The 23,763-nt window shown below is 35.3% G+C and overlaps 2 protein-coding genes across 3 annotated transcripts in view; one reads left to right on the top strand and one right to left on the bottom strand.

Annotated features, from left to right (window-relative positions):
• THOC1 (THO complex 1) overlaps positions 1 to 2,139 on the top strand; it is a 54,486-nt gene extending 52,347 nt beyond the window's left edge. Inside the window, exons 19-21 of the mRNA XM_025429361.3 lie at positions 31 to 178; positions 930 to 1,005; positions 1,719 to 2,139. Of these exons, the coding sequence (XP_025285146.1) occupies positions 31 to 178; positions 930 to 1,005; positions 1,719 to 2,014 (520 nt within the window). The 3' untranslated portion in view covers positions 2,015 to 2,139. The remainder of the gene's footprint in view (positions 1 to 30; positions 179 to 929; positions 1,006 to 1,718) is intronic.
• Positions 2,140 to 4,151: 2,012 nt separating this feature from the next.
• The window catches only part of USP14 (ubiquitin specific peptidase 14), a 44,485-nt gene continuing 24,873 nt past the window's right edge, over positions 4,152 to 23,763 (bottom strand). For both annotated transcript variants that reach the window (XM_025429362.3, XM_025429363.3), the window contains 11 exons: positions 21,650 to 21,708; positions 17,551 to 17,681; positions 16,568 to 16,648; positions 16,118 to 16,203; positions 14,066 to 14,180; positions 11,530 to 11,595; positions 11,284 to 11,376; positions 10,144 to 10,272; positions 6,205 to 6,265; positions 5,721 to 5,828; positions 4,152 to 5,081 (listed from right to left, as the gene is read on the bottom strand). In XM_025429362.3, the coding sequence (XP_025285147.1) occupies positions 4,930 to 5,081; positions 5,721 to 5,828; positions 6,205 to 6,265; positions 10,144 to 10,272; positions 11,284 to 11,376; positions 11,530 to 11,595; positions 14,066 to 14,180; positions 16,118 to 16,203; positions 16,568 to 16,648; positions 17,551 to 17,681; positions 21,650 to 21,708 (1,081 nt within the window). In that variant the 3' untranslated portion in view covers positions 4,152 to 4,929. The remainder of the gene's footprint in view (positions 5,082 to 5,720; positions 5,829 to 6,204; positions 6,266 to 10,143; positions 10,273 to 11,283; positions 11,377 to 11,529; positions 11,596 to 14,065; positions 14,181 to 16,117; positions 16,204 to 16,567; positions 16,649 to 17,550; positions 17,682 to 21,649; positions 21,709 to 23,763) is intronic.

Below are 23,763 nucleotides of genomic sequence, written 5' to 3'. Positions count from 1 at the left end.
GTAATACAAGATTGACATTTCTTTTCATAGAGCTGTGAACAATTCAAATTATGGTTGGAGAGCCCTGAGACTATTAGCACGAAGAAGCCCTCACTTCTTCCAGCCAACCAACCAGCAGTTTAAAAGTTTGCCAGAATATCTTGAAAACATGGTAATAAAGCTAGCAAAGGAATTACCAGTAAGTAATATATATAAATCAATGTTTTCATATTCTTTACCTGTTATTTAAAACTACTATCGCTAAGAATCTGAATGTACAGTTTATCATGTGGGAAAAAAAATCCTCTGCAAACCTCCATGTTTAAGAATAAGAAAAAAATGCATTTGAGTATACATTTCTAGGAAGTACATAAAGTAAGTGATAAAGTAACTTAAACTATATGCTCTATAAAAAGTTTATTAAAGCCCACAGTACTTTGGTTAAACAGTTATCCCACTTGTAAACTCAGACTTGAATTTTTTTGCCAATGCATTGTCTTTTTATCAAAAGGAATCTACAACAGGTAGCAGTAGGCATCTTAGCCTATCCTTCTACTCTGCTCTCTTTTCCAATACAGTTTTCTCATTGTTTACTATAAAATGGTCATAACTATACTATAAAATGACTCAAAAATTTTAAGAACCTGGTTGCTCCCTATTTTTCTCCAGCCCTTTGTTACCATATACTACATATTTCCAAATCGTCTTACCGTACCTTACTGGCTACCTTTTTCCCATGTGTGGGGGAAGGGGAGTCTTTCCCATCCACTCCTTCTCCAGGTTAACACCATCCCATTTGTGATCCTTACCTGACGTTCACATTTAACATGCTCAAGGGTAAAGTGCTGGGCCCTCTGTGGGTAATCTCAACCACTCATGTCTAAACCAAAAGTATCCCAATTATTTTACAAGTCGGCATTCTTTTTAAACATTCTTCTTCCTCATTTTAGCCTCCTTCTGAAGAAATAAAAACAGGTGAGGATGAAGATGAGGAAGATAATGATGCTTTACTGAAGGAAAATGAAAGTAAGAATTGAATTTTCTTGGCTCTTTTACAAAATTGGAAAAGATTGGGGTTCTTTGTTGAGAGGTACGTTATTTGATCTACTTCTCAACTTCTACCATTTATCTCAACTGTTTCTTATAGTGAGGAATTTTTAAATACATTTTATGCAGTACAATTTGGAAGTGATGGGAAGGAAAGTACTTATATTTGAAAGAAACTCACCCTTTAATTAGGGGAATGGGGGTGGCAATTAGAAGGGAGCAGCTGCTTCATAATTAACAATAGAGGCAGGCAGCAGCTTTGGCTTTAGAAGTATTGATTCCAAAAAAAAAAAAAGTATTGCTTTCCTAGTGATCATGACTATAAAAATAATATTCAACCCATGGAAAATATAGAAAGGCGCTGTTTTCCTTTTAAAATAAAGCTTATGAGGGGCATCTGGGTGGCTCAGTGGTTGAGCATCTGCCTTTGGCTCAGGGTGTGATCCCGGGGTCCAGGGATGGAGTCCTGCATCGGGCTCCCGCAGGAAGTCTGCTTCTCCCTCTGCCTGTGTCTCCACCTCTCTCTCTGTGCCTCTCATGAATAAATAAATAACATCTTAAAAAAAAAAAAAAAAGCTTATGAACGGTAATTAATAGTTTAGTGGCTCCGTATCTTCTCAGTTCTGTTGTATATTTTGAATTGTACATATCTTTGTGCTTTGTACATAATTGACATTTCCTGTGTTTTCTAGGCCCTGATGTTCGGCGCGACAAACCTGTAACAGGGGAACAGATAGAGGTGTTTGCCAGTAAACTGGGTGAGCAGTGGAAGATCCTGGCTCCCTACTTGGAAATGAAAGACTCAGAAATTAGACAAATTGAGTGTGACAGCGAAGACATGAAGATGAGAGCTAAGCAGCTTCTAGTTGCCTGGCAAGATCAAGAGGGAGTACATGCAACACCTGAGAATCTGATGAACGCACTAAATAAGTCCGGATTAAGTGACCTTGCAGAAAGTCTAACTAATGACAATGAGACAAATAGTTAGCTTCTTTCTTTCCTTTTTTTTTTTTTTTTTTTTTTTTTATTAAAGCTGTGATAAGATTTTGTTACCAAGCAGCATTTGATAAAGAGGTCCAATGGTTTTGGTAAACAATAAACATTTTTATAACAGTTGTTGTACAGTTGGCTGGTGCTCCAAGAATAACAGAATGCATATTGGCTCTTGATAACTGACTTCAGGGTTTCAGGAGATTTGAGTAGGTTGGGAAAATGGCCAAACTAAAGGTCACAGATTTTTGTTAAAATATTTATAATGAAGCTAGTAAGCAGTTATTTAGGGAGTATGGTGTTTCCTAAAATACACTATGCCAACTTCGTTTCCTGCATGCCATTAGTAGTTACAAAATTTAACTTGCTCTTCTGAAAATCCCAGAATGACTTTCTGAAACCATGTGACGAGTCTTCATGCTTTAAAAGCAGAGAATCAGTAAACAATGGTCCATTTCCCAACTGTTTTTACAAGTAGAATTTTATCAGTACACAGCTATGCTGATTCCTTTAAATATCCTCTATGGCTCCTTTCAAGCTACAACAGCAGTTAAGTAGTTGCAAGAAAGACTGTGAAACTTAAAATATTTACTATCCACCCCACCCATTGAAAATGTTTGCCAACCCCCTACTTCAAAAGAAATAGGATAAAGTCTTAAACGTAGTCCTTTTAGCCTTACAGAGATTATAAATAATTTTATAATTATTTATAAACCTCCTAAGTCCTTAAAATTGGGATGCATACTTCTGGGATTGTTGTAGATGAAAGCAGTCTATAAACAGCAAAGCTATGTGTAGTAATGGCTAGAGACTGTACCACCTACTTTTCCCATTCTCACATAAGCATAATTACCCTTCAAGGGCCCTAACATTAGGTCATCATTGTTTTGAATCCTGAAAGGCTGCAAAGTGCATTTTATACTATAAATGTTCTTGCTTGGGCTTAACTTCACAAACTAGTCCACCGGTAATCCAGTACAGCTCTAATATCAAAAGGGCCTCAGTGCTTCATGGCACAGCATATAAGGCACACTCAGGAGTCAAGACATTTTCTTGACCACTCTCCCAAAGACCTTATATGCAAGGCTGAACTCTCAAACAGCCTTGTTTAAAACACTGGTGTTAAGTCCAATTTCTTATACTCAAAAAAAAATCTTTGGAATAATGCTTATTTGGATCAAATAAAATGAAATCAATTTTTATAACAAAGAATTATAATTTTAAAATTCTAACTCCACAGAAGACATATACTTTGTTCTAAACCTACCTCACTTCATCTAGTAGCTATAACATCCTGCAAATCAGAATTCTAATTGCTAAATTTACATCCTCAAAATTGTTCACACCAAGTAAGACCGTGAATAAAAAATGCAGTCACAAGCATCATAGCAATATCTAAAAATCATTACCCTTCTTATGGTACCCTCTTCCCATTCTATTCTGTACCTTCCCCTCTCATTTAGCTGAAGAAGGTATTTACAGAAAAGTTTCCCTGAAATGCTTATTTTATCCCCTAGCGTTTTCAGAGTTTATCACATTGTTTGAAGTTGAGAGGAAAATGGTCATTATTCTCTAGGAATCTAATAGTTCCAGTGCTGTGCTCTGCAGAGCATGAAAACAGCGTAAGGAGATTTCATGATAATCCCCCAACTTCATTTTATATACCTAACTCAAAATCAGAGACAAATGAGCTCATTTCCTAACGTCTGTCTAGCAATCAAGGCTCTTGAAACAAAAATGAGGAACTAATTAATTAGAGAATGTATTAAAATGTAAGAAACCTACCATAGTGAAACACCACTTACTCTTGGTATTTTTACGATCACTTTAAAAATCACTGCTATTAAATTCTGAGACATGAAGATCTTGAGACGAGAGTAAAAGCATCAACTAAGCCAAGGGAAAGATAGACCAATAAGCATCGTTGCATTCAGCATCCAAAGAATTCTGTTACTTTTACAACTTTATATTTCTTTTAAACAACATAATGTGAGAGGACAGAACATTTTTCAATGGATGCTTAACAGAGTAAAACTAACCACCTGCAGCAACTACGTGATACTAGATAGACCTAAACTTAACCCAAGCTCCAACACTCAGACAAAAGACTTGAGGTCAGAAGCTGTTAGTCCCTCTTTTTTTCTTTTCTTTTTTTTTTTTTTTTTTTTATTAAATAGCCTCATATTCTAAAAATAAGCAACCAGAGCTTGTCGACTTCTTTTAAGGTTGATTACTACAAAACCATTGCAAAGTTAAATATACAAACCATAGTACATCAGAGACACACAATAATAAATGTATAATCAAATGTACTATTACTGATCACAATTTATTTTAAAGTCATGAAAAGCCAGCAACAGTCAGGCTGGACAAATACTTGATTGTACCCATGTTTCCATGGGATGTAGGCAGCAGCACTGAGTAACACAATGAGAGCAACACTTACTTCCTTTCCACATCCTGGCAAAATTTTTGTTAGATAAGGCAAAGGATGGGCAGCTATGAATCACCGGTGGTTTGAACCATGCAAGAACAACAACAAAACAAGAGTAATAGGTGTGCAATAAACATCTGATTGCTGAATCCTGGGCTGAAAAAGTCGGAGAAAAATTTATCACAGAAGGTGAAAGGCATTTCAAATCAGAATTTTTAAAAATTAATGCAAGAAATAAGCTTTTTAAAAATGTCTTCCTGCAACCCTTAACAGGGCAGCACAGTCCAAAGGCAATTTTCTTTTTTCTGTAATTTTTTTTTAGGTTGATCCACTAGTGGTCTGCTTTGCCCTCTTTTGTTCCACATGAGAGGGGAAACACATAAAACCACCTAAATATCTTCCTCTACAGCTCTGGATTACACAAATGGTCAACAAATAACATTTATTTCACACCTAAACATAAATAGCTAAAATGAAGATTACTGTTCACTTTCCTCTTCCATTATTTCAACTCTGCGAGGCCCATAGAGTAAAACATATGCTATATGCCAGTCTCCACCACCAGAAAGCCGCAAGATATCCTCTGGTGTCACGATGCTGACCTTATCATCATCAAACTTAATCCATTCATCTAAAGAACAAGAGAAGAAAATTAAATTAACATCATAATGGTTTTCTCAGTTCCATTTCAAGAAAGGCACGGAGTCATTTTGTGCACAGCAGTACTCCATGTGCCATACTAAGTTTTCAAAGTGTAGTCCAGGGACTACTCAGGCTTCAAGACCATTTCAGGAGTCCCATGAAGATCACAATTATTTTCATAACACTACTAAAGCATTATTTGCCTTTATCCCTCATTCTCTCAAGTGTGCTTTGGAAATTTCCAGAAGTCACACGATGTGTGATAACGAGACTAAATATGCAGAAACAGGAGGATCCAGCTGTCTCCTACTAAGCCAAACAAAACAGACGTACAAAAACAAATCAATACTATTTCTTGTTATTTTTTTGTTTTGGAAAATATTGCTATTTATGTGATAAATAATGGGTTTATTATTGTCGGTTTCCAATGAATTTCTCAGTTTTAATTTCTATTATAGTAAATATTAAGAGAATCCTCAAACAAAAGCTCTTTGTGGACCTCAACAATTAAGAATGTAAAGGGGTTCTGAGACCAGAAAGTTTGAAAACCACTGTGATACAAGATGTGTACTAAATAAACTATTAAAATAATTAACAACTGAAAAAAACAAAACAACAGAATCCTTACCTTGTTTCCTTTTCACCCATGATACGTAATGGCCTGAAGAGCTAGACCTTCCTTGATGTGTTAACACTGCTTGTAAGTCATAGTATCCACAGTTATTGGAGCCAATGTCTAAGGAAAGATGTAAATCCAACAATATCAAACAATGAACAGACATGTGCTTTCTCAAGCTAGGTACCAAGCAAGAAATCTGAAGGTCATCCTAGAGAAGTACTACTTTATTATTAGAATTCAGTAAAATACTACAGTTTAAAGTTAAGGATTTATGGAAGATATTTTAGGAAGTATGATATTCATAGAATTACCTGCTAAAAAGACCAGTCTAATTAAATTGTATTTTAAGAAATCTTTCTTTTTAAAGCATGATATCTGAAATAAATAGGTAAGTGCCAAGACAGTAATTTTACCATACACACACACACACACACACACACACACACACACACACATACACGCCAACTCAATTGAAAGAATTTTTTCCACTTACCATCAGCAAAAGAGAAAGGCTCATATTTAACTTCTTTCTGGGGACTACTCTTTTTGTCACTCTGAGGAGAAAACAATTTGATTTTAAATCATGATATTGGAAATCTATATTCTTAGTAAGTATTCATTTCCACAAATCTCTACTGACTACAATGCAAAACACTACCTTATATTTACAATATAACCTAGTTAACATAAAACCGTAAACCCAAAGGATCTACACTTCAACAATATACAATATTGTATGTATAGTAACAGACCCTCTGATTATAGGACCAACTATAAGCCACTAAGCCTAGAGCATACCAGTGAATATATCAATACCAATAAACAATGCTGCAGGGTAGAAAGCCCAATGCTATATTTTTACCAAAATACTATCAAACCACATAGGATAAAAAAGAAAGTTACATTAATAAAACAGAAAAGTCAAATTATGGCAACTAACATTAAATCTAAGACATGGCCACCAGCTCAAATGAACTGAATGAACTTAGCTTAAATGAACTGAAATATTTAATTCAGCAAATATTCCCCTAATATTGAAAGAGACATGATTTATCATTTCAGACAAAGATCTTTAGTGGGAATTCCCTGCGTCAACCCATTTAAGTGTGTAACACAAAATTAAACTTATCTAGGCATATGGGCAAAGTTCTTGAAAATTATAATGGTACTGAACAGAATGCAAGTAGTTTAAAGACAGCTGGAGTGACAAGAAGTCAAAGGATCCTACAATTAAAAAAAAAAAAAAAAAAACGGCAATTACGACAACCATTCCTTTTTATGTTAAAATCTGACACCTAGAGCAAACAGGTATACAAAGAAAATGATTTTTAAAAAATTGTAGATAAGTCAAATTAGAATTCCATTATTATGTTCAAGCAACCTACAAGGCAATAAAGAAATGAAAAGAAGAACAAAGGAAAAGCAAAACAAAAGATTTAACTAACAAATCAAGTTACATTAAATGTAAATGGTCTAAATACACCAATACGAGATTAACAGGGTATATTAAAAAACATGATCCAACTCTATGCTGTCATTAAGAAACTCTTCAAATACAACAATATAGGCAAATTTAAAGTAAAAGAATACAAAAAGACATCATGCAAACATTAACAAAAACAAAACAGCATTGGCAATAGTAATATCAGAAAAGCAGACTTCAGAGTAAAGAAAATTACCAGGGACAGAGAGGGACATTGCATACTATAAAAGGGTCACTCCATCAAGAATACTTAACAATCCTAGAGGTGTATGCACCAAATAACAGAGCTACAAAACAGGCAAAGCAAAAGCTGACAGAACCGAATGGAGAAACACGTAAGACCACAATTTTAGCTTCCTCACTCCTCTCAAAAAACTGAAAGAAATACCCCACTCCTCACAAAAATAGAACTAGAGACAAAAACAGCATGGTTACAGGAACTGGTTTCTCTCTCTGCCTATATCTCTGCCCCTCTCTCTGTCTCTCTCATGAATAAACAAATAAAAAAAAAAAACTAACAAAAATGGCTAACACAAGAATATTGACCCCACCAAATTCTGGCAAGAATGCAGAAAGTGGATCAGTCATATACTGCTAACGAGCATCTAAAATGGTAAAGTCTCTATGGACAACCTTTGACAGTTGCTTTAAAAATTAAGTATACAACTACCATACAATCTAGCAATTATATTCCCAGGTATTTATTCCCAGAGAAATGAAAAGTTATGTTTACACTAAAACTGGTACATGAATGTTTGTATCAGCTTTATTCCTAATAAATGAAACTAGAAACAATCCAGCTGTCCTTCAACAGTTGAATGGTTAAGCAAAATACGGTAAACAGGCATACCACTGAATACCATTCAGCAACAAAAAAGAAGGAACTACTATACAAAATGACCTGGGCTAATTTCCAAAGAATTATGCTGAGAAAAGAAAATCCCAAAGTTACATACTATATGATTCCATTTAGATAACTATCTTGAAATGACAAAACTATAGAAATGGAGACCAGGTTAGCATTTGCTAGGAATTGAGGAGGAGGTACAGGGCCAAGGGAAAGTGGGTTTGGCTACAAAGGGGGCAGTATGTGGAATCTTTGTAGTGATGAGTATGTATGGTATCTGGACTGCATCAAAATATCCAAGTTGTGATAATGTACTATTGTTTTGCAAGACATTACCACAGGGGAAACTTGGTAAAAGGTACTTGAATCTCGTCATATTATTTCTTACATGTACATGTGATTCTGTAATTATCTCAAAATACAGTTTAATGTTTAAAAAGAAGTATTTAACATACACACAATAATTTGCAGAAGAATTTAAATTTGATATATAATATCACACTGGAAAGATTTCTAGTTATCAGGAAAAATCTTTTTCATTGTGGGGGGGGGACCAACACAGTTCAGCTGTTACCTTATCTGAACCTAAAATAATACAACTTATTAAACATAAAATTTCCTAAGGTCATGATTTTAGCAGTTGCAGGCATACAAGCTGCACTTATTAAAAGATACAATTTATCACACCTGTCAGAATGGTTAAAATTAACAACACAAGAAACAACATGTGTTGGTGAGAATGCAGAGAAAAGGGGAACCCTTGCCCACTGTTGGTGGGAATGCAAGCTGGTGCAGCAATTCTGGAAAACAATATGGAGGTTCCTCAAAAAGTTAAAAATAAAAAAATAAAAATAAAAAATAAATTTTAAAAAAAAGTTAAAAATAGGGCAGCCAGGTGGCTCAGCGGTTTAGCGCTGCCTTCGGCTCAGGGTGTGATCCTGGAGACCCGGGATCGAGTCCCATGTCAGGCTACCTGCATGGAGCCTGCTTCTCCCTCTGTGTCTCTGCCTCTCTCTCTCTTTCTCTCTCTCTCTCTGTGTGTCTCATGAGTAAATAAATAAAATCTTAAAAAAAAAAAAAGTTAAAAATAGAACCACCCTATAATCCAGCAATTTGCACTACTAGGTATTTACCCAAAGGATACAAAAAGACAGATTTGAAGGGATACATGCATCCTAGTGTTTATAGCAGCATTATCAACAATAGCCAAACTATGGAAAGAGCCCAAATGTCCACTGACTGATGAATGGATAAAAATGTGCACAACACACACACACACACACACACACATATATAATGGAGTATTAACCATCAAAATTTTGCCATCTGCAACAACGTGGATGGAGCCAGAGTGTATTATGCTAAACGATGTAAGTTAGTCAGAGAAAGACAAATACCATACAACTTCACTCACATGTGGAATTTAAGAAACAAAACAGATGAACATAGAGGGAGGAGGAATAAATAGAGACAGGGAAACAAACCATAAGAGATTCCTGATGATGGAGAACTAAGAGTTGTTGGAGGGAGGTGGGTGGGGGATGGGCTAGATGGGTGATGAGCATTAAGGAGGACACTTGTTATGATAAGCACTGGGTGTTGTATGTAAGTAATGAATCACTGAATTCTACTGAAAACAATATTGCACTGCATGTTAACTTGAATTTAAATAAAAAATAAATAAAAGATACAACTTATTTGTCATAGCAGGCATAAATGAACCAATACTCTACACCATGAATTCCATCTAAAAATAAAGATAACTCCAAGATTTATAAGGAAAACAATAAAATACACTGAAAATACTAAGCAAGATTTTATGTGAAGTGCTCTCAGGAGGTAAATATAAACAGAATAGAGGCTATAGACTACAGGAGAAAAAATATTAAGCTTACTCTACCATAAAGGGCCCATTTACCATAAGTAGTTCTTTTTCTTATGCTAAAATACATGTAAACTTTGTATATGTGCTAAATAAAATACAGGTTCATCCATTTTTACTAGGGGATTAACAGTAATTACTAAAATATTAACAAAGTAATTGCTGAACACTGATTAAAGATTAAAATATTAAGAGGAGAAAATCAACAATAAGAACCTACTGTCTTTGGCTGCTGATTCACTTTTTTATCTTCTAGATCCTTAAATTTTGATCGAAAAGAGACCATTTTCTCCTGAAGTTCTGGTGTACACAGTTCATACACATCCAACATAAGAGGAAATTTAACATCCTATATACAAACCAAAAAGAAAAAGTAAACATCTTTATAAAGGTAGTTATTTAAAATATCTATCATACCTTTAATGTAATACTTTCATAATTCAAATGAAGTTGAAAACAAAATTTATAAAACTCACTTGGAAATCTATGCAGCTGAAAACATCAAAATGCTTATATTCAATCTGGTCCCAACTTTTGTTCTAAATAATCTCCAGGCCCACTGTGGGGTTTGAATTCATGGCCCTAATATCAAGAGTCACATGCTCTACTGACTGAGCCATCCAGGAGCCCCTGGTCCTAACTTTTTAAGATTAAAAAAAAAAATTCTTTTAACTTTTTTTCCAATATTTTTAAAATCATGACTCCGACCACAGAGGAGTTACCAAAATTTATATGAAAAAGAAGCATTACAGAAATAGTACATCAGGGCACCTGGGTGGGTGGGTCCATTAAGCGTCCAACTCTTAGTTTTAGCTCAAGTTGTAATCTCAGAGTTATGAGATTTCTCTCTCATGTCGGGGATTTTTCTCTCCCTCCCTGTGCCCCTCCCCTGCTTATGTGCACACTCTCTCTCTAAAATAAATAAATAAATAAATCTTTTTTAAAATAAAAAGGTGGGACACCTGGGTGGCTCAGCGGTTTAGCGCCTGCCTTCGGCCCAGGGCGTGATCCTGGGAGTCCCGGGATCGAGTCCCATGTCGGTCTCCCTGCATGGAGTCTGCTTCTCCCTCTGCCTGTGTCTCTGCCTCTCTGTCTCTCATGAATAAATAAATAAAATATAGTTTTAAAAAATGAGAACTGAAACTTCATATTTACATAAATAAAAATTAATAATAAAAAGGAAAATAGATAATTCCAATACATAGTCTTAAGAACCACTTATCTAATGTTAATATATATCTTTCCTACTTAGAGTATTTCAAAAAAAGTCTATCCCTAAATGAAGAAAGAAACCTATTGTAAATTAGGGATTGCCTTCAAAGAATTACAATATTTTATTATACTGAAGTTCGTTACTAACCTTAAGAACTTTAGCATTCACAGATTCCTTCTCTTTATAAAAAAATCGAACCATCTGAATAGTCAAGTAAGCAGGTAGTCGGCTGATCTTGGACTGAGGGGGAAAAAAATGAAAGAAATCCTATCACATGCAAATACCACACAAGTTTTTAATTCCTTGCTTTGGTAAAAACAGACTGCATAAAATTAACTAACTGGAAATCTTCCATCAAAATGAATTCAATTTCAAAAGGAATGCACAACTTACAGATTTGATATATAAAGCATTTCTTTGCAATGTTGGAGACTGCTTAGTTATTTCTTCCTGGAGTCGCTAAAAAAAAGAACAGAAGACCAAACAATTTTAGTTTTAAAAAATCTTTTCCTGCAACATTTTTTTAATTTTTTTTAAGTAAGCTCTGTACCCAAAGTGGGGCTTGAACTCATAACTTCAAGGATCAAGAGCCCCACGCTCTTCTGACTGACAGCCAGGCAACCCTAGAGTAACACTGTAAGTTCTTTTAAAAACTAGTATTATTTAATAAACAATATATGTCAATGGATTTATACCACTAAAAAATAATCTGAATGAAGACCGTGTAGGAGGCCTCTTAGATATGCCTCAGTTCTTAAAAGGTAGCAAATAATTTACACTGTGGAGTTGATGATCTGACCTTCTGAGGTGTGAACTCCTCAAAATATAAATAATGTTTGAAGTTTTAAACTGTTACCCAAATGTTGCTCAGATTTATACTGTATTTCATATAACATAAAAAAAAGCCTTATGACTTCTACCTATGGATTCTCAGAATACTCATAATGGAGGACAATTATGAGAATGTAGGAAACCCTTGTTCTTTATGCTTTATATATAAAAGCCTTCTAGAGCCAATTATTTTCAAATTTGAGGAAAGTCATCATAGAGAAAACCTGTTAATCTAACAATTATGGAAAAGCTTTTAAACACATACATATCTTAACCATCATGTCTGCCTTTCCATTTTTTACAGCATGTGCAACACTCAGGGAGACAATTATCCCCTCTGGGCATCATATGGAAATGATAATGATAATAACTGCAATCATAGTGCTATTGTTAGAAGTATGTAAGTAAGTATGTGTAAAAAACATGGACAACCATTGGGCATATATTCTATATTCAATAAACATTAGCTACTATTTCTAATATCAAAAGAAAGTACTACTAATGTGTTGTGCTTTGTAAGAATACATAAGAAATTAGAAATAAAAATTTACTGTTAATGTTCACTATAAGCATGTTACTTAATACAATTTCTTTAATTTTTTAAATATTACTAATCACATTATAAAAGGAATCACCATGTAGTTTTTAACATTTAATCGTCTGTTTGGCAGCAAAACGGTAAAGAAATATGGAGCCAAATTACTCTAGAATATTCAGAACAAATGATGATGATAAATGATAATGATGATAAAGCACCTAAAAACGGGCAAGACAATACAATATCTCATAAAAACATGCTTTTCAAGAATGCATATCTGGTGTGATATTACTCATCAAGTAAGCTATAGGTGTTACTGCCAATCCACTACCACTAGAAGTGGTATATTTAGTTTTTCTAGAATTTTACAAAATTATGAAGAAAAATATCATACTGGAGAGTCCCTGCCAAAACATTCCATTCTACACTCTCCGATTACATTTAATACTTCATGTTTTGATGCCCTGAAACTTGCACATCATAATTTTTTCAGGACTATTAGTGGTGAGCTATTATTTGTAAGCTTTTAAAATGAACTTCTCTTAAAAGTAGTATGCCTCAGTATCAGAGGGCAGAGAATAGTACTTTCTATTTGTCTCTTACGTCTGCATTTACCAACCTCTCCTTTTACTGATCTTATCTCAAACAGTAGATGGGAACTCTCTGATGACAAGTTATCTTGTTTATCAATGCAATCCCTGCCCCAATTCATTGCCTGTCCTTTAAGATATGTATATATTTCCATATCAAGTACTTAATTAGCAAGCAGAACTGTTATATTTTATCAATCTGCTCATTAGAGTGCATTCTGTAGTATGAAAACGGGGAAAGAGTACTAATTAGAGTATCAAGTTCTAGACCTACCTCTGCCACAAAGAATGAAGTCACTACATTCTAGGGCCTCCACTGCAATGCTGGTGCAAAGGCAGAGGGCCTACATGGCCTGATTTACATAGTATAATTACAGTTTATACCTTGTCACTACTAATACATCTTCATTATAATACCCTTAGAGGCCTCCTGCATGCCTCTGGTCACAACATTTTTGATGACCTATCAATACACAACCTTGTGTTACAGGTGTTTCTATTTAATGACAATTCACTAACATCGTCTTCAGACAACTACATTATAAATCATCCCTGAATTAAGCTTTATCTAACAAACATTTTCTCCTTAAGGCTTTTCTAATAAACATTCACACACAGCCTTCTTGGGCTTAGAACATGAGATGGCACTTCAGCACTATGGCTGAAGGCCATTTTAAACAGCAAATCACCAACAGAAAGCACAAAAATGCAAAAAGTTGTGGTACTAAAATTACTGTAAAAGGACACTTGTTTATAGTATGAGCTGAAACAAAGCAGAGCATCACCTCTTTGGACCTCAGGGGAGACTGTGCTCAGCTACTCAAAATTTTTGCCACTTGGAGCATGTCTACAAATAACCACGAAAGTGCCACAAGTACTGATGTTAGAGTTAGAAATAAATTTTAGCAAGTAGGTGCACCTGCAAACACAGAATCCATTTATAATGAGGATCAACTGTAACTGATCTTACCAATTTAAGTCCTGTAAAAAGATACTTGACTTCTTGATTGATAAAACAGCTAAGCTGAAGCTGATTTTCCTTTCCTTTAGTAACCTCTTCTTCTTCGGATTCTGTACATTTCATGCTTTAGGAAATAAGATAAGGAATATACTAACAGGCAATCAATTTGTTATAATAAATTATATGTTGAATATAATAAATTATCCTCATGCCATTAAAATAGTATCAATATTTGCAAATGATATCTAATAAACGGTTAGTATCCAAAATATACAAAGAACTTATACAACAAAAAATAGTCCAATTTAAAAATGGGCAAAAGACATAAATAGAATAGACATTTCTCCAAAGATGACGTATAGAAGGCTAACACATGAAAAGATCCTAAACAGTACTCATCATCATGGAAATACACATCAAAACCACATCACCACCTCACATCCATCAAAAACACAAACAAGTGTTGGAGCACGTGGGTGTTTTGTTAAGCGTCCGACTCTTGATTTCAGCCCAGGTCATAATCTCAGAGTTGTGAGATCGAGCCCCACATTGGGCTCTGCACTGGGGATGGAGCCTGTTCAAGATTCTCCCTCTCCCTATCCCCTACTTTCACCTCTCTCTCCCTCTCTTGGAGAAAAAAAAAAATTCAAGTGTTGGCAAGGATATAGGAGAAAAAGAAACCCTCATGCACTGTGGGTAGGAATGCAACCTGGTACAGCCACTATAGAAAACAGTATTGAAGGTTCATTAAAAAATTAAAAATGGGAGTATCATATGATCCAGATCTAGTAATTCCACCACTGGGTATTTACCCAAAGAATATGAAAACACTAGTATGAAAAGACCGATGTACCCCTATGTGTACTGCAGCCTTATTTACGAAAGCCAAATTACAGAAGCAACTCAAGTGTCCATCAAAAGATGAATGGATAAAGAAAATGTGGGGGGGGGGTATATAAAATGGAGTATTACTCAGCCATAAAAAAGAATGAAATCTTACCATTTTCAAAAAGATGGGCAGATCAGAGATGTAAAATGCTAATAAGTCAGACAAAGATGAATACCATATGATTTCATTCTCAACAAGAATGAAGAAGGTAGGTGAGGGTATGGGTGAAATAGGTGATGGGGATTAAGAGTACACTTACTATGAGAGCACTGAGTAATGTATGGAACTGCTGAACCACTATATTGTACATCTGAAACTAATGTAATACCGTATACTAACTATACTGGAATTAAAAAAAAAAATCAATAGCATCATTCATTGGTGTTTAAAACATTTTGGTTTCCCAGATTTGTTTCAACATACTTTAAAGTGCTTCATGCACTTACCAACAATATTAGTAATGAAAAATAAAAGCAATAAAAGGATAAACTCTAAACAAATATAAGTTGGTACTTATACAGTCTTAAAATGGTTTTTGGGTTTTTTTCTTTTGTTTTTTTAAGGTTTTATTTACCTTTTCATTAGAGACACAGTGGAGAGAGACATAGGCAGAGGGAGAAGCAGGCTTCCTGCAGGGGAACCTGATGTGGGAGTCGATCCCAGGACCCCGGGATCACAACCTGAGCCAAAGGCAGGTCTCAACTACTGAGCCACCCAGGCGCCCCCTTAAAATGGTTTTAATGAAAGATACATAAACAGTAATCTTTAAAAGTTTCTATTCATGACCTAGAAGATAGTCCTTCCCTGAATTCTTGAATTCACATTTTATGAATTGGTTCAATCTCATGTGTATCATCTGGCTGATACACTCTGTTTCATACAATTAAAAATTGATTCCCTATTAAGTGTTAATGAGGTTGACTGTGCTAAAGATATTCTTAAGAAAAAAATAATGAATATCCTTCAATCCAACAAAATAACATAATCCTAACCTTTAGGATTACTCTGATGTATTTTTCCAAGTTTCATTACATCTTTTAGGCATAAAAGCCTCTGAAGAATTTTTCTACATACTCCACCCACCACTCCAATCAGTCAATAATGCTATTGCTACCAATGCACTTTAGTAAGTTATCAGTACAGTCTCAACAAATTTTGGCTCATAAGGATACGTAGTTTCAAACTCAACTCCGAAGAACTGATCAATTAAACTTTTCTTTTTAGATGGTGTCACTGCTGATGCAGATGAAGAATCTGTCTGCAAAAATTAAAATGAAATAAAAATTCCAACTTACTTTATATAGATACTAATGTATACTTTCCCCACACAGTCCAGGTTTAGTAAATACATTATTTAAGCTTTTTAAAATATAATCAATTTCTGTAAGATACTTCTGCTGTTCAAAAAACATTACCAAAAGAGTACAGATGCTCAATAATATGAAGTTTAATAAATAATACACTGAATTCAAGTGTCAAGTGTAAGCTTTCAAATTCCAACTACAAATTGAGCACCTAAAGTATACAAGTACATGTCTATCTATTAGGATGAATTAATTTCAAGTGTTTGGGCTCATGGGAGTGTAATTATCAAGCTATAATCACAAATACGTTTCAATTACCTCTTTAACAGAATCATCCTCTATGGCTTCCAATTTCTGTTGCAATACTCGCATCATTTGTATCCAACATTCATTAGCATCCTGTAATTTAAAAATGCCAAAGTAAATAATCCTGGCTGTGATACTATTTTGTCTACAAAATCCTTCTAAAAGAATTACCGTTCCCTTAGGAAAGGAGAAGAAAGCTCTTTTTTAATTTAAAAATATTAAGTCAAATTAGATATCACAGGATCTTCAAAACAATGAGGAATTCCAGAATATTCATTCAAGAGATGTTCACTAAGCTCCTCCTTATGCTAAACACTGCTTTAGACACAAACAAGGCAGCGACTAAAACAGAAAAAGTTCTCAATGGGGACATAAACAAAATGTACCATAAATTCACTTAAAGAGTTATGAATTTAAAAAAAGCAATATGGGAGTAGAAAGTGATGAGGGGAAAGGAAGTGTGTGATTTCAATAATCATCTACTCTGATGCCTTGACATTTGAGCCATGAGACCTGAATGAAGGGAGGAAGCAAGCCATGAACTTATCTGAGAGGCAAAGACATAAGAGGAAAGAAAGACCCTACAGAAAGAGGATACTGGAGGGCTTAAAAAATAACCAGAAAGCCAGTGTATGTGCAAGCCAAAGAAATAAGCAACAGGGGAGAATGGCACATGTTAGGCTCAGAGAGGGAGCCAGGAGCTAGATTATTCAGAAGTGGGATAGAAAAATCACTAGGAAGTAATGAACAAGGGACCAACATAATCCTATATTCATTTTATAAAGGACTCTGGAGGCTGTGTGGAGATTGAAGAAGGACAAAAGCAGAAGCAAGATGATAGCTAACAGACCACTTCAGGCAAAAGATAATGATGTTGTGAACTAGAGAGGACTGATAAATGCAAAATGTTTGGAAATACAAATAAACATGGTAAGTGTACAACACCCAAGTTTTACATTTACAAAATGAAAACCACAGAATCTTGCCCTGTTTACCTGTTGAAGATATTGTCCTTGTTCACCCTTCTCCGCAAACTGTGGAAAAGCCATGTGCAAAAACTGCAGTAGAATAATAGGTGGAATACTAGAAGAAGTTTTATCCATGGAATCAAACAAATCTCTAAGGGCTGAAAAACAAAGCAAACATTGCTTTCATAAAACAGTGACGTATTTAATACATGTTACTGTAAATTAATTCTAGATTAATACAAACAAAAAACTGCTGAGTTGTATTTTTAAATATATCTACTCCTTTTGTAGTTGTCAAATTCCCAATAAGAAAAAGATTTGTTTTTAAATCTGAAGAACTGACCACACTTTATAATGTAATCACTAACTATAAACAACTTCTAAGCCCTGCCCCTTAGTCTCTCTCTTCTTGCCAACCTTTGTCTTTCCAAACAAAGCAGAGCATATTCATTCAGTACAGAGAACACATAACCTCTGTCTAGGGATCAAACAGGCTAATGTTACTGTTCTGGTACTAAGCCATTATCAGGCCATCAGGTCATACTCTCAACCCACTTCCCTTTAAGCTTGTACATGGTTCCCATTTATTCAACTCCTAAATTTTAAAAATCTGTTAAACATACTTCCTGACTATACAAATAGCTAAAACCCAAAACTAATCTGCCTTCTTCAAAATCTTTCCTCCACTATCCTCTTTCACCTTCATAAATCTCATGGTCATGGACTGAGCCCTCCTCTGGGAAGTTAAGAATACTTTTCTTCTGCTGACTTCTTAGCTATCACACCTGGCCCTTACTTCATGTACAGCAGATTCTAGTCTAGCCTATCTGGACATGTTTTGTTAACTAATACGTGAAATGTTATCTACCATTATTATACAAACTGAAGCCCAGCAAATAATACATCTCAGCACAAAGCCATTGCTTAATAAAATGTTCCCAAATAAGACAACTAAACATGGTGTTTAAAAATATTTTTTGGATGGACAGCCAAGATTAAGGTATCACTACCAATATAATATTTTTTAAAATAAAAAAGCCTAGCCATTCCTGGGTGGCTGTGGTTGCCTATGGCTCAGGGTGTGATCCCGGAATCAAGTCCCACATCAGGTTCCCCAGAGGAAGCCTGCTTCTCCCTCTGCCTATGTCTCTGCCTCTCTCTGTGTGTTTCTCATGAATAAATAAAACCTTTTTAATAAAATAAATTAATAAAATTAAAAAACCTCAATTATTATAACACTTTAAAAAGGTACACATTACTCAAAATAAAAAATGACTTAAGATTTAACATATACCATAAACAGAGCATCTCAAAGTATTTCATTAGTTTGAAAGAGAAGGGTCAAAAGTGCACTGTGCATTAAAAGAGAACAGTAGGGCAGCCCTGGTGGCGCAGGGGTTTAGCGCCGCCTGCAGCCCAGGGTGTGATCCTGGAGACCCAGGATCGAGTCCCGCGTTGGGCTTCCTGCATGGAGCCTGCTTCTCCCTCTGCCTGTGTCTCTGCCTCTCTCTCGCTCTCTCTGACTGAATAAATAAATAAATCTTTAAAAAAAAAATAATAAAATAAAATAAATAAAATAAAATAGACCAGTAGGATATGACAACTACATCCAATAGGTGATTCTAAACTGCCTTTCAAAGCAAAAAAGAAAAACAACTTTATAGTGGGCAATATTGGGTTAATTTGCCAAAATTTAAGTAGTTTATATTTTAGAGTACTTTATCCATGTGAAACGCCTAGATTTTGAAAAATGGTAACTGTCTTATGGTTATAAATGTCCTTATTCTTGGGAAATACAGACTGAAGTATTCAGGAATAAGACATGATGTCTACCCTATACTCTCAAGTGGTTCAGAAAAAAAAGAACATGGTTATAGAGAATGATATATCAGATGTGACAAAAAGTTAATAACTGGTGAATTCTTGGATCTATTCTTTGCACTAAATTTAAATTTAGCACAAAATAAAATTTAAAAATGAAGACAGTATCTTTCATCCCTTTAATACTACAAGACTCATAGGATACCGGAGAAGTTGCTGAAATTCCAATTACTCTTAGATACAAGGAATCAAGTAAACTAGATATAAGGCATCATACTTTTCTCATTAAAAACTTCATTTCAGGGATCCCTGGGTGGCGCAGCGGTTTGGCGCCTGCTTTTGGCCCAGGGCGCGATCCTGGAGACCCAGGATCGAATCCCACATCAGGCTCCCGGTGCATGGAGCCTGCTTCTCCCTCTGCCTATGTCTCTGCCTCTCTCTCTCTCTCTCTCTGTGACTATCATAAATAAATAAAAAAAAAAATTAAAAAAAAAAAAAACTTCATTTCAGCAAATAAATCTACTTTCAGGAAAAAAAAAAAGCCAAAGGACAATCTCTAATCCAAGTGACACAAAGAAATCTACTGTTTATAGTATTACAAATTAACAGCTGACCACAATGAGATACCACTTCACACTCCTAGGCTGGCTATAATCAAAGACAAACAATACAGAGTATTATGAAGGATACAGAGAAACTGGAACCCTCATTCATGGAAGAAACAGAAAATGATGCCAACTGCTTTGTAAAACAGTCTGGCAGTTCTTCAAAAGGTTAAATATAGTTACCATATGACCCAGAAATCCCAATCCCAGATACATACGCAAGAGATTTAACAACATTATATCCACAGAAATGCTTGCACAAGTTTTCAGCAATATTTTTAATAGTCAAAAAATGGAAACCACCCAAATGTCTATCAGGATGAAAGGACAAATGGAATAGGATATATCCCTATAAAAGAATCTTATTCAGTAATAAAAAAGAATAAAAGTACTAATACATACTACAATGTGAATGAACTTTGAAAATATTCTAAATGAAAGAAGCCAGTCAAAAGAGACTACATACTGTTCCATTTATGTCAAAAGTCTCAAATAAACAAATATATTGAGACTGACAGTAGATCAGTGGTTGCATAGGGCTGAGAATGGTGCTGGGGTGCGGGGGAGAGGGGAGAAACAGGCTGAGTGCTAAAAGTCACAGCTTCGGGATCCCTGGGTGGCGCAGCGGTTTAGCACCTGCCTTTGGCCCAGGGCGTGATCCTGGAGACCCGGGATCAAATCCCACATCGGGCTCCCGGTGCATGGAGCCTGCTTCTCCCTCTGCCTATGTCTCTGCCTCTCTCTCTCTCTCTCTCTGTGTGACTATCATAAATAAATTTAAAAATTAAAAAATAAATAAAAAATAGAAAAAATAAGTAAAAGTCACAGTTTCTTTTCCAAGTGGATGAAAACATTCTAAAATGGACTATAGTCACCACCAGTTGCTACACAACTCTGCATATACTAAAAGACAATGAGCTGCACACTTTAGATGGCTAAATTGTATGGGATGTAAATTATATCTCAATAAAGGTGTTATCAAAAAAAAAAAAAGGCATGGCTATAAACATACCTTATTGACCTAACCCAATGATTTAAGTGTATTCATTTGTAAAACTGTCCCAGAATGAATGCAGACAGAATACATGGTCTCATGTAACAAAGAAAGAAGTTATTTCTATCCTTTAAGAATTTGTTTCTCGGGATCCCTGGGTGGCTCAGCGGTTTGGTGCCTGCCTTTGGTCCAGGGCGTGATCCTGGAGTCCCGGGATCGGGTCCCACATTGGGCTCCCTGCGTGGAGCCTGCTTCTCCCTCTGCCTGTGTCTCTGCCTCTCTCTCTCTCTCTCTCTCATGAATAAATAAATAAAATCTTTAAAAAAAAAATTGTTTCTCCTCAATCATGCATGATTTCCTTACACTAACACCCACTAAGACTCTCTTACAATGACTGCATCAACTACAATAAAACTTATCTCTGGATATCCCCAAATATATATTTTACTAATAGAACCTAAAGCCAAAATTAACCCAAAAAAATCCAGACTATTTTTCAGAAAAGACAGACATCACTGGTTTATAATTTGGATAATAAAATAAGCCCTAAGTTGTTTAACATTAAGTATAAATACTCCAATTTTAATGAGATGTTTTACAAAACATGTTTTGTAAACTGAAAGCTACTAAAAAAACTAGAGTGAAAAATAACATTTATTGAATACTACATCATCCTATTGAAAAGGAATATATTTAAGATACAGACCTGCAGTAATATACTGTGCTGAAGCCATTTCCCCTGAAGCTCTCAAGGCACCTGCATACCTGGGAACATTAAGGGAGAATTAAATAGGATTCAATTCATTCTGAAACACAAAAGGGAAGAAACTAGTCAAAAGAGCTTATTATGACACCCTCAAAGGCAACTTTATCAGAGTTGTTCCCATCTTTCTATTTTCTTCTCTTCTGGTCTTGTTCCTTTAAGCATTCTATAGGCAAAAAAAGGGATACTAAAAAAAAAAGAGAATTTAGATGAATGAAGTCCACTTTAAATTTTTTCTCCTAACTTATTTAAAAACAAACATTTCCTGGGGTATTTGGGTGGCTCAATTGGTTAAGTGTCTGCCTTGGCTCAGGTCATGAGCCTAGGGTCCTGTGATTGAGCCCTATCCAGCTCCTTGCTCAACAAGGAGTCTGCTTCTTCCTCTCTCTCTGCCCCCCTAACTTGTGCTCTCACTCAAATAAATAAAATATAAAAAAAAAATTTCCTGAAAATATGAAAGAAAGTACACATTTTAATGTCCACTATTGCAAGGAAAATAAAATATACTTTTAGAAATAAGAAAAAAACATTAGATCAAAAACCATAAATCAAAACCAATACACCTACATTCAGCATTAACATCTATGTAACATTAAATAAGTCACTTAAGGGATGCCGGGGTGGCTCAGCAGTTGAGCATCTGCCTTTGGCTCATGGCATGATTCCAGTTTGGGGATCGAGTCCCACATCAAGCTCCCTGTAAAGAGCCTGCTTCTCCCTCTGCCTGTGTCTCTGCCTCTCTTTCTCTCTGTGTCTCTCATGAATAAATAAATAAAATCTTTAAAAAAGAAAAGTCACTTAATTTTCAAGTCAGTCTATTTACTTATAAACTGCAGTGTTTCTATTAAGGGATTTCTACATTCACTTTCAATTTATAATTCTCATTTAATTTACAACAGCACAAAGGACTGGCCATTCAAATGAAATAAACTTTAGTATTCACTCATACAATGTCTTATGACACTGGATCAGAAATTATCATTCAGATAATATCAAACATTGGGAGGCAGGAAAATGACTGCCTATTCACTATGATTAAAACTATACTTATGTACTGTACACACACTGGAGGGACTATAAAATGAGAAAGATTGGTTATCAATCAAGGCTGGCAAGAATGTGGAACAACCAAACTATCAATACCATCAATAACATGGATAAGCTTCAAAAACTATGCTGAGTGAAACTAAGCCAAACCAAAAATAAATTAGATTCTATACATTTAAGTTCCAGAAGGCACAAAACTAGTATGAGACAAGTAGTTGCTTACAGAGCTGGGTGGTACAGGATATGAAGACTGGAAAAAGGTACGAGTACAAAAACTTCCTGGGATAAGGGAAAAGTTCTATACTTTGTAAAATGGGTTACAGAGAATTTGCTTTATCAAAACTGATCACACCAAATACAGACAGATATTTGATATTTACTAGACGTAAATATTTCAATATAAAAAAAAACCTCTGGGTTATGTAAATAGAATGAAAGAGGTCAAGAAAACATATAAAAATATATCTAATTAAAAAGTTCTGTTTCTTTTTTTAGATGTTTTGGAAACTGCTGTAACTCAAGTCTTTTTAAATTTTTCAATACACAACTCATAATGTCTAAATTACATATGTTCTTTTATTTTTTTATTTTTTTAGATAGATTTATTTATTTATTCATGAGAGACATACAGAGAGACAGAGAGGCAGAAATACAGGCAGAGGGAGAAGCAGGCTCCATGCAGGGAGCCTGACGTGGGACCCGATCCTGGGTCCCCAGGACCAGGTGCCGGGCCGAAGGCAGTGCCAAACTGTTGAGCCACCCGGACTGCCCACATATGTTTTTAAAAAGTGAAAATCAGGGCAGCCTGGATGGCTCAGCGGTTTAGCGCCTGCCTCCAGCCCAGGGCGTGATCCTGGAGACCCAGGATCGAGTCCCACATCAGGCTCCCTGCATAGAGTCTGCTTCTCCCTCTGCCTGTGTCTCTGCCTCTCTCTCTGTGTCTCTCATGAATAAATAAATAAAATCTTAAAATAAATAAAATAAATAAAATAAAATAAATAAAAAGTGAA

The sequence above is a fragment of the Canis lupus genome, chromosome 7 (assembly GCF_003254725.2).
Source record: "Canis lupus dingo isolate Sandy chromosome 7, ASM325472v2, whole genome shotgun sequence".
Taxonomy (NCBI): domain Eukaryota; kingdom Metazoa; phylum Chordata; class Mammalia; order Carnivora; family Canidae; genus Canis; species Canis lupus.
This window is presented reverse-complemented; position numbering and strand designations above follow the sequence as displayed.